The sequence below is a fragment of the Chanos chanos genome, chromosome 8, assembly GCF_902362185.1.
Source record: "Chanos chanos chromosome 8, fChaCha1.1, whole genome shotgun sequence".
Classification (NCBI taxonomy): Eukaryota; Metazoa; Chordata; class Actinopteri; order Gonorynchiformes; family Chanidae; genus Chanos; species Chanos chanos.
In genome coordinates, this window is record NC_044502.1 from 33,868,707 (window position 1) to 33,882,167 (window position 13,461).

At 43.8% G+C, this 13,461-nt stretch overlaps 1 protein-coding gene across 1 annotated transcript in view; it reads left to right on the plus strand.

The window, feature by feature from the left end:
• The window catches only part of znf236 (zinc finger protein 236), a 39,519-nt gene extending 26,920 nt beyond the window's left edge, over positions 1-12,599 (plus strand). The window contains exons 23-32 of the mRNA XM_030782086.1: positions 1,998-2,143; positions 2,327-2,555; positions 3,711-3,896; positions 4,859-5,002; positions 5,673-5,830; positions 5,923-6,052; positions 6,216-6,406; positions 7,977-8,106; positions 10,461-10,634; positions 12,327-12,599. Coding sequence (XP_030637946.1) covers positions 1,998-2,143; positions 2,327-2,555; positions 3,711-3,896; positions 4,859-5,002; positions 5,673-5,830; positions 5,923-6,052; positions 6,216-6,406; positions 7,977-8,106; positions 10,461-10,634; positions 12,327-12,475 — 1,637 coding nt within the window. The 3' untranslated portion in view covers positions 12,476-12,599. The remainder of the gene's footprint in view (positions 1-1,997; positions 2,144-2,326; positions 2,556-3,710; positions 3,897-4,858; positions 5,003-5,672; positions 5,831-5,922; positions 6,053-6,215; positions 6,407-7,976; positions 8,107-10,460; positions 10,635-12,326) is intronic.
• The last annotated feature ends 862 nt before the right edge of the window (positions 12,600-13,461 follow it).

Genomic DNA, 13,461 nt, shown 5'->3' on the forward strand with positions numbered 1-13,461 from the left:
CGGGGGCCACATGGATCTTTAGAGGGCTGATGGATGGTGCTTATTAAAGCTGAGGAACAGCGTAACACGTTAGGCAGAAGGGTACTTCATCATCCTCTGGGATACAACCCGGCGCTCTGTTTTAGCCGCCTGCCAGAGCGCATCAGCGCCGAGAGTTCACGCTCTTTATCTGACACTGGGAAAAAAAAAAGTCTGTGTGTGAATAAGGCCCAGCATGCTGAGAGAGTGAGAACCCAGCACCGATCGCCCTAGTTTACACAGCCTGGCATTGCCGCTGCTGTCTGCTGCAATTTGAAAAAGAAAGCTGCGTTTTTTTCCCCCCCTGTTTTCCAATAGTTTGTGTACGGAGCCCCTAAAGTCCAGAAAGGTGATTTTATTTATTTATTTATATTTATTTATTTATTTATTTTTGTTAATTATCTTGACTGTTCAAATAAATCAGTGAACGCCGCCATGTTTCAAACATGCGTGAGAAATCAACAACTCTTCAAAGCTATAAACGCAGCTTAGCTACGCTAACTTCAAAGCATAGGTCTATCATGCCTTTACTAAGCAGATATTAACTTGTTCCCGCAAGGTAATTAACTTGTGCGCACAAGATAATAAGTTTTTCTGACAAGATAATTAAGATAAAGATATAAGATAAAAATATATATATATATATATAAAATCACCTTTCGGGATTCAAGGGACTCAAGGTATTTGTGCGATTATAGATCAGTCCTAAAATCAGTTTTCACTGGCATGCTTTTGTTTATTTGTATATTCAGAAAAATCTTCGGCTAGTGAAGTGGGATCATCAGTTTTGGGAATGCAGTCCGAGGAGACTAATTCCCGGATGCTCCCGATACGTGTAGACCTAAAACTTTGAATGTTTGTCTTTGCTTTTCTAGAATTTTGATGTGGACTAATTGATTGCTCTAATGTGAAAAACAACCTCAAGTCTAGAAGAGTGGTTTCTCTTAAAGGTGTATTGATAAATTCATTAGAAGACAAGTCCAAATTTAAGCTTTTTTCTCAAAAGAAGGGGGTTTACGACGTCATTGTTTTGTATTTTTCTTTCTCACAGGAAATGGTTGTGTTTACGTGCACATTTGAGGAGAAATGTTCCGTGCTAATTGCAGTTGCTCCGTGTGGTTTGATATTGTCATTGGTAAATTTAGTCGCTGATTATGGAAATATGTTCTTTTTAGTGTTATTGTCTGAGATGTTAGGACTGAGTGTTTAATGAGCTGACTGAACTTTGGTTCACACTTTCCTTAAGCCTCTGTTTGTGAGAACTGCATGATGCAGTGGGAAACAACAGCCGTGAAATGAATTTTCTTCCCACTGCCAGAGAGAGAGAGGGAGGGGGGGCGGGGGGGGGGGGGGGGGGGGGAGACAGAGAGAGAGAGAGAGACTGCTGCTCCTGCCGTGTAAAACTCATTGGCTTTGAGGCATGCTTTCTTCTGTCAATAAGTATGAGGGTGCTTTGGCACCTCTTCTCTCTCCCATCCTCTGAAACTCTCTGGAAGAGATGATAAGTCTATTGAAACCCACCTCCTTCTGTATTTCTTCATGTCTCTCTCTCTCTCTCTCTTTCTCTCTCTCTATATCTCTCTCACTTTCTTATCTCTCAGCACAGCCCAGGGAACCAGGCAATACACTCATATTCATTTCTACATCTAGTCATTTCTCCTCCTCAGCCCAGACAGAGTCATGCAGACCCACACACAGACGGCACTGGAATGCCAGCTCTTGACTTGTCACGATGTTGAATTTATCACAGAGGGGGAACTGCTACTGCTTAAGCTAATGGGCGTATGATATTGAATTTTGTGTCATACCCAGTTAGGACAATACCACACTGTCTCTTTGGCAAAGCCAGCCCAAAATAATAGGTGAAGGCGTCAGATTGTTTAAGGTGAAGTTGTGGTTATGACATGTAAAACAACTTTTGGTAATACTTAACTTAAGGGTGATTGTTTTGTTGTTGTTGTTGTTGTTTTGTTATCCAGCGGGGGGTGATCTGACAGTGTCTTTGACTGAAGGACTGGCCACACTGGAGGGTATTCACCTGCAGCTCACCCCAGCCAATCTGGTCTGTCCTAATGTTCAAATCTCAGGCATCGACACCAGCAATATCAATAACATCACATTACAGGTAATGCTGACCTTCTGTATGTGTGTGTGTGTGTGTGTCTGTGTCTGTGTCTGTATCTGTGTCTGTGTTTGTGTGTGCACACATCCGGGGGTGTGTGTGTCTGTGATTGTGATTACATTTGTGTGAGAGAGGACATCTGTGTAATTTAATAAGTGTATTTCTTTTCCTCTGTTTCCTGTGTAGATTGATCCCAGTATCCTCCAGCAGACTTTACAGCAGGGTGGGCTGCTGTCTCAGCCTCTGACGACTGAACCGGGCCTGACCCCGCATGCTGGTGCCCACCTCATGCCCTCCGGAGACCCTTCAGTGCCAGCTAATGTCGTAATCCACCCCCTTACCAGCCTATCACTGCAGCCTTCTGTTACCCCTGGCAACGTCAGCATCACAGGCCTGACTGAACAGGACACCACAGGTCTCAGCTCTTTATTTTCCTCCTTCCCTTAAAGGATTAATTACCTCTTTCACTCACCTGCCTTTTTTTTTCTCCTTCTCTATCTTTTTCTGTTCTTCTCCTTCCCTCTCGCTCCTTTTGCATTCTTTTTCTCCTCTCTCTCTCTCTCTCTCTCTCTCTCTCTCTCTCTCTCTCCTTCTCACTCTCTGTCACTGGCTTTTGTGCCTCCTTCTTTAATCCTACAGTATCAGTTTCATTCTTCTTTTCTTCTTCTTTTCTGTGGTATTAAGTTTGTACCCTCTGTACCTCTGCTTTGATGTAGTACAGTCTTTCGATTCTCGAGATTACAGCTTTTAGTTGCCTTGTCTAGTACACAGTAGTAGCCATGGATAGAACACAGTCCTGTTCTCTTTCATGCTCTTTCTTCTCTCTCTCTCTCTTCATTGCTCTCTCTGTCTTTCTCTCTCTCCCATCCTTTTAAGCCTTGCTCACCCTTTTCCAGGGAACTGTAGATTTTCACACCTTTTCACCCATACCCTTTCCTCAATTTTAAGGACCTTACAAACCTGGGGCCAGAAATGTCTCCTTATGACAAGCTGATGAGCACATAAATCTACACAGTCTGAGAAGTTAACAGGCACACAGATTAAGGCTGATTCTAAGGTGCCTGTAGTATTGAAGCTGTGCTCCAAACTCACTGCAGGACTTTTCACCCTTAGCACCCAGGTCTATTATCCATAAGGGTCCACACTGTGCTAATTGGGGCAATGAGTCTACCCTCAGCTGGTCTAATGAGAGAGCTCTACCCAGACTTCCACTGGTCACAGATCATTACCAGCCAAAGTCGAGTTGAAATGACTCATTCTGCAACTTTTCTCAGTTCAGAGAATTTTTCAGAAAGAAATGGACACGGGCCATCTCTAGGTTAAATGAGAAACCATGCTAATTTTACGCTCTCTGGGTAGCACTGCTTCGTTATGCATTAGACTCTTTCTGTCTCTCCAGGCAGAAAGAGTATGAATAACAATTTCATTCGTAAACATGGCCTTTTTAGCTGTTTTTCCCCAGCAGCTGCATCTGCTACTTTGTTAGGTGACACAGTGTTTGTGATGTTCATGAGAAGGGCTGTCGCTAAAGTGCTGACCTTGACTGTGAGCTCTCTCCTGCCCCCTACAGGTTCTCAGGACCTGTCTCATGTGATGAATGCTCCTGGGCTCGTGACCAATGGGAGCAGTGGTCCAGAAATCACTTTGACCATTAACAACTCCACCCTCACTCAAGCACTAGCCCAGGCACAAGCCAACGCTGCTGTCACTGCCCCTACTGCCAACAACCAGCAGGAGATCACTCTTACTATATCAGGTACAAAACACACACACACACACACACTCCTAATTAGAGGAGGAGAAAGAGATCACTTTTCCATATCAGATACCACACACACACACACACACACACACACACATCAGTTACACACATACTGGTTCAACTACACATATACAGGTCACTCACGATTCACTAAACTATTGACTCCCTCTGTGCTCCACAGACTGACTGTATGTCAAGCTATCGCTGTGCTTGTATTGATCTGTGGGAGTGTTCCCTGGCGACAGATCTGCCATTGATATGAGAGTGCAGAGCAGGTGCAGATCAAACCGTAGAGCGAGGTGTGAGGACCAGAACATTCCTTTTCATCTTTAGCCGTATTCAATGAGACACCTGCTCTGTCCCCGAGCTCTCATTTCATTTAGGATCAGCATTAGGAACCCACTGCCCCAACACACACAAACGCTTAACTCTTAACAGCACAACAAGAACAGCTATGACACCGTTTGTATGAGAAACTTCAAAGTCTCGTCGGCTTGGCCCCGTTCCCTTTTAAGATTGCGTTGCGCCGACCCCGAACCCTGGGACTTTGATCTCCTCTGCTAAATTACTGGCCGCTTCTTTCTTCTATCTATCTTAATCGTGTGTTTTCCTCACATTGTTCCATCAATTGCATTCGATCAATTATTTGTGTGGCTGGTTTTCCTCTGATGTCTGTAATCCTTAGGCATCCTCTTCTCTGTCTTGATGATGTGGAACTGATAGCGTGGGGTTATTTTGAATCTCATTGTGAAACTACTCAAGCCAAGTCTCCACACACACCCAAACACGCACACAAACACGTCAGTACTCACGATGGTCCATCTACCCCTTCCTCATCGAAACACACAGGCTTTACTCGTAAAGGTGACATGGATGTAGAGTGGATGTAAGTTTTGTTTTCTCCTGTCTCTCTCTCTCTCTCACTCTTTTTCTCTCTTTTTCTTCTGTCTGTGAAGGTCAGGATCTGCTCCCCCAACACGGCGCCCCCTCTGGCCCGGAGCTGAATGGTGGCATAAGACTGGCATCCAGTAACAGTGCCACCCTCACCATTGGCAACGACCAACTGCTTTCTCAAAGCCCCACACCCACAGGCATGGCAGGTGAGGGCAGTTACCGCAGACATATTGGAAACAGAGTCTTATGAAAGTCCTGGTCTTTAAATTTAGAGGCAGTTTTCACAACGTTTCTTTCACAATTAAAGTGTTGTTTTTACATTGCGTGATAATAAACTCGCAATTTACTCCTTTTTGAAATGTACTGTCGGGTAAAAGAATATAAAAAAAACCATGAGGGAGTGAAGACATTTAGAAAACACTTTACTAGGGAGTTGGTAGATTAAGGTCCATTTGGGGTCCAATCTGACCGATTCGGACATTTGCGTTCTCACATGCAGTTCCTCTGGTTACAGTTTAGATTATTTTAGGGTTGCAGCCCATGTCTGAAAGGGGATTAAGAGGTCAATTTGACTAGGAAAGTACAGGAGTCAAGAGCTGTGCATTTGGGTAATGTGTGGTTTTAAAAAAGCATTTGCCAGGGGTTTTGAACATTAAGAGAACTGATCCATTTGCAAGCTGGACGTATTGTTCTTGTGCTAATTATGATGCTTGCTGTAGATACAGCCCTAATGCGCTCTGTTAAACATGCTGATATTCTACCAAAGGGAAAAGCACATCTATATCTGAGTCAATCAGGTCAGACATGCAAGCGTGCGTCCCCTTTCATGACGTTTATAGAACCCTTTAAACCAGACCTCTGTCTCTCCCCTGTCAGTCACTACACTGGCGCCTAGCACCTCCCTATCGCACACCGCCGTGTCAACACAAAACCTGGTGATGTCATCATCAGGCGTGGTCAGCGACGGAAGCGTGACCCTTACGCTAGCAGACACACAGATGCTGGACACCGTTACACTTAACCTAAATGCACAGGTATGCACGTACACACACACACACACACACACACACAGAGTCGCACACTTCTCTTGTTCTGTGCATCATATAGCAAACTTTTCTTCCTTCAGGGCCAACAGTTCCCTACGGTAATGAGTGAGAATCTTCCAGAGCAACCAGCGAATTCTGCTCAGCAGGTCATTCTCGTCAGCCAACCCTCTGAGAGTACAGTGGGACCTCAGGACGATAGCCTTGGGGTGAGTGTGTGGGTGTGTGTGTGTGTGTATGAGAGAGAGAGATATGTGTGTCTGCGTCTGTGTATGAGAGAGAGAGAGAGACTGGATGAACCAAAGTGCATGTTTCTCAGCAGGTGACAAGTGTTTGTGTGTGTCTGTTTGTGTTCACGTTCGTTCACAGATGACAGAGGAAGCGGGTCAGCCGACTGTAGAGAAAGGTTCGGACGCAGAGGGTCAACTGAATCAGTGTTTCTACTGCAACCAAGTCTTCCACACGGCAAACAAGCTGAGGAAACACTGCAGGCAGGCGCACGGCAACGAGCGCTGCCACGTCTGTCGGATCTGTAACAAAGCCTTCAAACGCGCGACCCACCTCAAGGTACCGAAAACAATACATCAACTGTGAAGATTCTCTCTCTTTCTCTCTCTCTCTCTCTCTCTTTCTCTCTCTCTCTCTCTCTCTCTCTCTCTCTCTCTCTCTCTCTCTCTGTCTCTCTCTCTCTGTCTCTCTCTCTGTCTCTCTCTCTGTCTCTCTCTCTCTCTCTCTCTCTCTCTCTCTCTCTCTCTCTCTCTCTGTCTCTCTCTCTGTCTCTTTGTCTCTGTGTCTTTCTCTCTGTTTCTCTCTTTCTCTCTCTCTGTTTGTGGACTCAGACTAAGAGCACCACTCCATGTAACAGTCCCACTCAAACAGGCAAACCGCAGAGTCTCTCTGATGAGCAAAGTGGCCTAACATCATCCGTGCTCCACATAACGTAGCTCTTCAGACAAAACCAGGCACACAAGAGCCTCACTTACTGAGCTATTCATGAAAAACCTTGTGTTTTTGTTTTATGTATTTAATACATGGACTCTTAAATGCCTGTTTATTTCCCTTGTTTTTTAATGCCACACATAAATCATTCTGAAAAGTTCATTTACATTACTTAAAATGCTTGGCTAAACAAGACTAGCATGAGTAGAATCAGATCTAAATTCTCCATCTCTCTCTTTCTTCCGTTCACCAATTCCAAACCCAGCATTGAACCTCAGCCAGTAACAAAACTCATTCACTGTTTTACCCACTGTCTCTCCAGAAGCCTTATAGCTATCATAACCATCAGATATACTTTGTCTAAATTAAATGTGACCTGAGGCATACATTTGACGTTTTGGTCCCCTGGCGTCTCCTGACTGTTCATTACAAAGCATTTGTCTCTGTTCAGCTACGACGAGGCAGTGGATAGATTTGTAAATGTTGGACAGACAGACAGGCTTAACTGAGAGATGATTGAGCGGATATGAAAGAATGGAGCAAATAGGCAGCGATGTGACTTGAACACTCTTTATTAAGATTCGGCGGACGGCTCCACCTCGTACGGGCGAGTCAATTAAAAAGACTTAGCGCGTCTGCCAAGTGTGATGAATCACGTAGCTGAGCGATGCAAATTTGATTCACTCTCGCACCTCGGACTCCCGTGGAATTAGCTCGCCTCCGTAATCTTTGGGGATCCTTTTGGGGCGTGTCGGTGTGGCTTGTTGGCGGTACGCCACAGCGGAATTGCAGCGAGAAAATAAAAACGTCCCAAGCTCTTGTAGCTCTGACTGGTAAAGGCAGCCAGTTTAAAATGATTTCCTATTCATGCTCTAAATCTGAACGTGACTTTGTTCTATCCAGGAACTTTGTTTTTTTGGAAAGTCTCTTCAGGTTCCACTCATGCCAACAACCAGTCTCCTCTGAAAAGTTCTGCTTTTTCTGTCGATAACTAATTTAAGGTTTAGAGAAAGCCTGTTGAACTTGGAGAAAATGTGATATCAGGTTTTCGGTTAGTGGTCAACATGTGCACTTGGAAAATCCTTCATTGTTGTTTTGCAATGCAAGTTCTTCTGTATTTTTTTTTTTTTAAATGATGGGGCAACTGATTTGTGAGTATACAGTACATCCATGTGTCTTTTCATTCTGTGTTCTACAGGAACATGCAAACATCCATAAGAAAGGCCCATCACTGAGTTCTCAGAAGCCTCGAGTATTTAAGTGTTCCAACTGTGACAAAGCTTTCTCCAAACCCAGTCAGCTGGAGAGACACATCCGCACACATACAGGTAACTACGGAGTTCTTCATCTCTCTTATTTGATTGGCTTTTCTTGTCTCTCTGATCCCAAACACTCTGTGATTGGCCCCATATTTACTTGTCAGATAATTGGTAACACTCTGTGATTGGCCCTGTGCTGACTTGTCAGATGACTGGAAACACCCTGTGATTGGCTCTGTCCTGACTTGTCAGATGATTGGAAACACCCTGTGATTGGCCCTGTGCTGACTTGTCGGATGATTGGAAACACTCTGTGACTGGCTCTGTACTGTCTGGTCAGATGATTGGAAACACTCTGTGACTGGCCCTGTACTGACTTGTCAGATGATTGGAAACACTCTGTGATTGGCCCTGTACTGACTTGTCAGATGATTGGAAACACTCTGTGATTGGCTCTGTGCTGACTTGTCAGATGATTGGAAACACTCTGTGACTGGCTCTGTACTGACTTGTCGGATGATTGGAAACACTCTGTGATTGGCCCTGTCCTGTCTTGTCAGATGATTGGAAACACTCTGTGATTGGCCCTGTACTGACTGGTCAGATGTCTGGAGCCTTGCTCTGACTTGTCCCTGAGAGCAGTAGCAGCAGCCAGAAACACACTGCATCCACTCACAAATAACACGCACATCACGGCCTCTCGCTGAAATAACAAACACTCCCACGCAGCTCTCTCACATACTCCAGTGTTCACCCTAAAATTGTGGGGCACATAACTCACTCTGAGCTCAGTTGTTGCTCAGACCATTTTGGTTTAGCAGCACGTTACTGCACTGCTTTGGTACAGGTTAGGGTGGATTTATATACCATTTACTGAAGGGTTTGAAAGAGTTTTTCCTAGTCACTGCTGGTCCTCATGTAGCTCAGACGTAACTGTACGCACTTAATTCTAATCACTAAATCAGTCTAATTCAGTTAGAAACTTAAACATAGCACAGTGTGTATCCATCCGTACCTACATATTTATATGCATTAATATGAGTTGATATGCTGGATTAAGAGAGGGTGTAAAGTGATCCATTGAAAGCTATGACGGGTAGAACTGGGTAAAATGAAGACATTACAGATTAGAAACATATTGGAAAAGTTTCACCAGAGAGAGTTTTTTTGCTCTGAAAGGGACAACTAATGAGTAAGACTAATGAAAAGGCATCTCTGATACAGGTAGAATGCAGGAAGTGAACGTCGGCGGAACAGCCGTCCGGATTTCAACAAAGAGCAAGATTTATTTATTTTTTTTCTTTTCTTTTGGGAAATGAGAACCAGAGAAAGTGATTTGACAAATAAAATAAAATAAGAGGAAAAGACAGGGCGGGATTCTTCCTCCTGCTTAGCAGTCGTCTCCAATGGCGGCGTTAATAAGTTCAGCGCAAAAAAAAAAAAAAAAAAAAAAAACTATGTATGCTTTGTCAAGAGTACACATAAGTTTTCAAATATCCCTTAGGAACAGGAACTGAACTTTTTGAAAATAATTGAAACCGGTCCGTTCCTCTCACAAAATATATTTGGTTTGAAAATGAAGGGTTTCTGAATCTGGAGAAAGATTTGGATGTTTTAGTCCAATGCCGGTGGGAATTAAGCTCCTTTTGCCTTCTGTAACCTGCTGAATGGATGTATGGATGAACGGATAGATGGGGAGTGAAAGGATAAGAGACTGAGGGATGGCTGTTTGTAATTATAAAGGTTCTAGCACCATGTGGAGTTTTGTGGAGAGGAGCCCTCTTCAAACAGAATGTGTGTGTGTGTGTGTGAGAGAGAGAGAGAGATGGGAGCTCAGGGGTCAGATTAAGCAACTCTTACAATAACAGTGCATGCTGCTCTGGAGACTTTTACTGAGCATCTGTCTCTTTCTGTCTTTACCTTCTCTCAAAGGCTGTTGACTGTTCTCAGAACTGTCTTTGTCTTTCACAAAAAAAAAAAAACAAAAAAACCTTTACATAACAACTTTTCTGTTTTTCTCACAAACTGAAGAGATCTGGGCCCGTTAGCTTCACTGGTCACAGTCTGAAGGCCGTATCCTGACTCATCTCTTTTCCTTCTTCTCCTTTCACTTTTTTGTTTTTGGCTCAGTCATGTATAATCTTCTGTTGTTCAAATTACCCACTTTTCTCTAAGTTTTGGATGTGTTATGTAGAGTGTTATTGTCTGACTAAAGCAAAAATGTGCAGTCAGTGCACAGTGGTGTCAGTCCACGAGAGTGTCACTGAGGGAGAAAACTAACTTTATTTCTTATTCTTACTGGGATAGCCTATTGTCTGAGACTAATAAGGCTAAATGGCAGTTTGATGTAGCCAGTGGCATGCTTTTACATATATCACCTTTAAACTGTGATTGTGTTTGTGGGGTTTTTTTTTTTCTCTCAGGTGAGCGGCCTTTTCAGTGCTCACAGTGTGAAAAGGCTTTCAATCAGAAGAGTGCTCTGCAGGTGCACAAAGTCAAGCACACGGGAGAGAAGCCCTACAAATGTGCCATCTGCACCATCAGCTTCACCCAGAAAAGCAACATGAAGCTGCACATGAAGCGAACCCACGGCTTTGGTCAGTTATAGTCTCTCTCTGTCTCTCTGTCTGTCTCTCTGTCTCTCTCTCTCTCTGTCTTTCTCTCTCTCTCTATCTCTCTCTCTCACTGTCTCTCTCTCTGTCTCTCTCTCTTTCTCTCTCTCCCTCTCTCTCTCACTGTCTCTCTCTCTGTCTTTCTCTCTGTCTCTCTCTCTCTCTCTCTCTGTCTCTCTCTCTGTCATTTTCTCTCTCATTCTCTCTCTCTCTCTCTCCCTCTCTCTCTCTCTCTCTCTCTCTCTCCCCCTCCTCCCCTCTCTCTCCCCTTTCCCAGTCCTTTTATATCCTTTTACTAAATCATGCTGTTTGGAGCACCTGGTGACAAGACTGACCTTTCTCGGTTGTGGAACCCCACACACACACACACACACACACACAACATCGTGCAGGTGTGATACTACACGACAAGACAGGATAAGGGGCAGGTCTCGTCTGAATTGTTGTGAAAGGTCAGTGTTTAGAGTGTAAGCTCAGGATCCCTAAAGCCTGGAGTGTTTTCATTCTCTCCATCTCTGCGCCTGAGGAGAGTGTTAATCACTGAGCAGAGCTTACATCTGCCGTGATCTATGACACGGCTTTGCTTTGCCATCATAAGCAATCGATGTGGAGAATGACAGAAGACTGAGTCTACCTACCATCCTTTTTATATTTCCTTCTCTCTGTGTGTTCCATAGTGGAGTCAAAGTTTCATTCAGTTCCTCTGACAATGGGAGCTCTAAATATTCGCAGTCTACAATCAGAGTTTTGTTCCTTTGGCAAAATCTCTTATCCAGGACTGCTGAGAAGAAGTTTATTGAAGTCGGGGTTTAAAAAAGTTTACAGCGAGATGTTCCCTCCATTGAGTTTGCTTGAGACCCCGTTTCATTAGCTAATTGCCAGTGAGACACTGGGTATGTGTGCTGGATGGTTTATCCCCCTTTTTTCGCGAGGGAGATGACACTGAAATTGTCTCTAATTGGTGGGAGTTCAGATGAGGGTCCTGATTAAAGGAAGGCAAAAGCATTTGAATTCCTGCAAACAATTAGCAGTGTCTGATTAAGGTCTCCGAGAAAGCCAAGACAACCATGAATAAGCTTAGTCACAAATTTGTATGTGTGTGTTTGTGTGTATTTGTGTTTGTGTGTGTGCATGTGAGTTTGTGTGCATGCGTGCGTGTGGTCCCTGTTACCCTTTACTATCCATTGTTTATTTTGCCTCATCCTTTAAAGCACTCCAGATTAGATTTTCATCGCTGTCTTTTGTACATACGCTGATCAGGAGTCATGACTGTAATTCCATACACTTTGAAATTCACTACTTCTTAGGGAAGATCCATTGACTGCAGTTTACATGAATAATGGTGGCTCCATTAGGAGAGAGTAACTGCACTCCTGTTCCTTTACTAAGCAATGATAAAGCTTTTGTGTATTCACCTCTGTCATATGCCATTCAGATGTAGCCTGTCCTTGAGGAACACATATACATAAATTAATTTAATAACAGTGAAATGACTGAGGCTAACAGTGACCTCAGTAGCCTGGAACCAAGCACCACCTGAAATACACCACCCTTCAGTTTAGCAACACTCAGTGGACTCTTTTCTGCTTTGATTGCCTCTAACGTTTCTCTTCCTCTTCTTCTCCTTCCTCTTCTTCTCCTTCTTCTCCTCCTCCTCCTCTTTCTTTTCTTCTGTAGGTCGGAAAGCAGAGGTGGAGGTGGTGTTGGAAGAAGGAGCCTCGAGGGCACGGAGCGCGCAGGTGGAGACCCCTGAGCTGGATCTGGAGGAGGTGGTGCAGGAGTCAACGGGAGACTGGCAGTGTTCCATTCCCAACGTCTTTCCCTAAGCCCTCCACCCCAGCTCCACTTTGTCTATTCATAAGCTCTTCTGTGGTTTGACTGGCTGTTTGGAGCATTTTGCTTTCCAGACTCATCAAGTCTGTCCTTTTCAGTTCCAACGTGACCTGTGTACATTTTAAAGAACAATGGAACGGCACTTTTTTTTTCAGATTGAAAACGAAAACCAGGGAATTTTTTTTTTTTTTTCACTTTTTGAAATAAGATGGAGGTAGAGAGAGAAAGAGAGAGAGAAAGGTTTGTTTTGTCTTCTTCATTCTTCACACTGGTCGCCAGTTATATCATTATTAACTACTCCTAGAATGCAATATGTTTGGAATCGAAATTGCAGAGGATGTTGGTAACTTATGCATACTCCTCCAGGAGTATATGTAGTTTTGAAAAATGAACTTTAACCCCCCCCCCCCTTTCTCTCTCTCATTCTTAACAAAGCGCTGCTGGTTCCACACTGTGCTTTCAGACTGATTCGTGAGGAACTTACTGGTGTTCTCTTTAGTCAGTAAGCTATTTATTACTGAGTCTCTCCTCTGGCGGCAGCTTAGAGCTAAGACAATGGCTGACTTTTTTCATTGGTTTGTGCTATGCAACAGTTTCTCTTTAGAAAAAAAAAAACAAAAAAAAAAAACATGGTTCGGTAATGACTTAACCCTAACAGGTCACTCACATAGAGGTGTTCTGCCGACAGAGGACAGAAAAACAAGTCATGCCGGAGCATTGAAGCGGAGTAAGCCACCCGCATATCCACTCGCGAGGTGAACTGGGGGCCCGGCGTGTTAAAGAACTAAAGGCTAGTTAGTCAGAATGTTTTCCCCCTTTTCACTGCAAGAGCAGTACATGCATCATCTGTCTTTACCAAGGTTACATCACACATAAACAAGCTTAAGAAATCAAGTCTCTAAATTTAATGCCTTTACACCCACTCTTGTCCTTTATGATTCACATATCATACGCTTAAAGGCAAGCTAACACGAAAAAT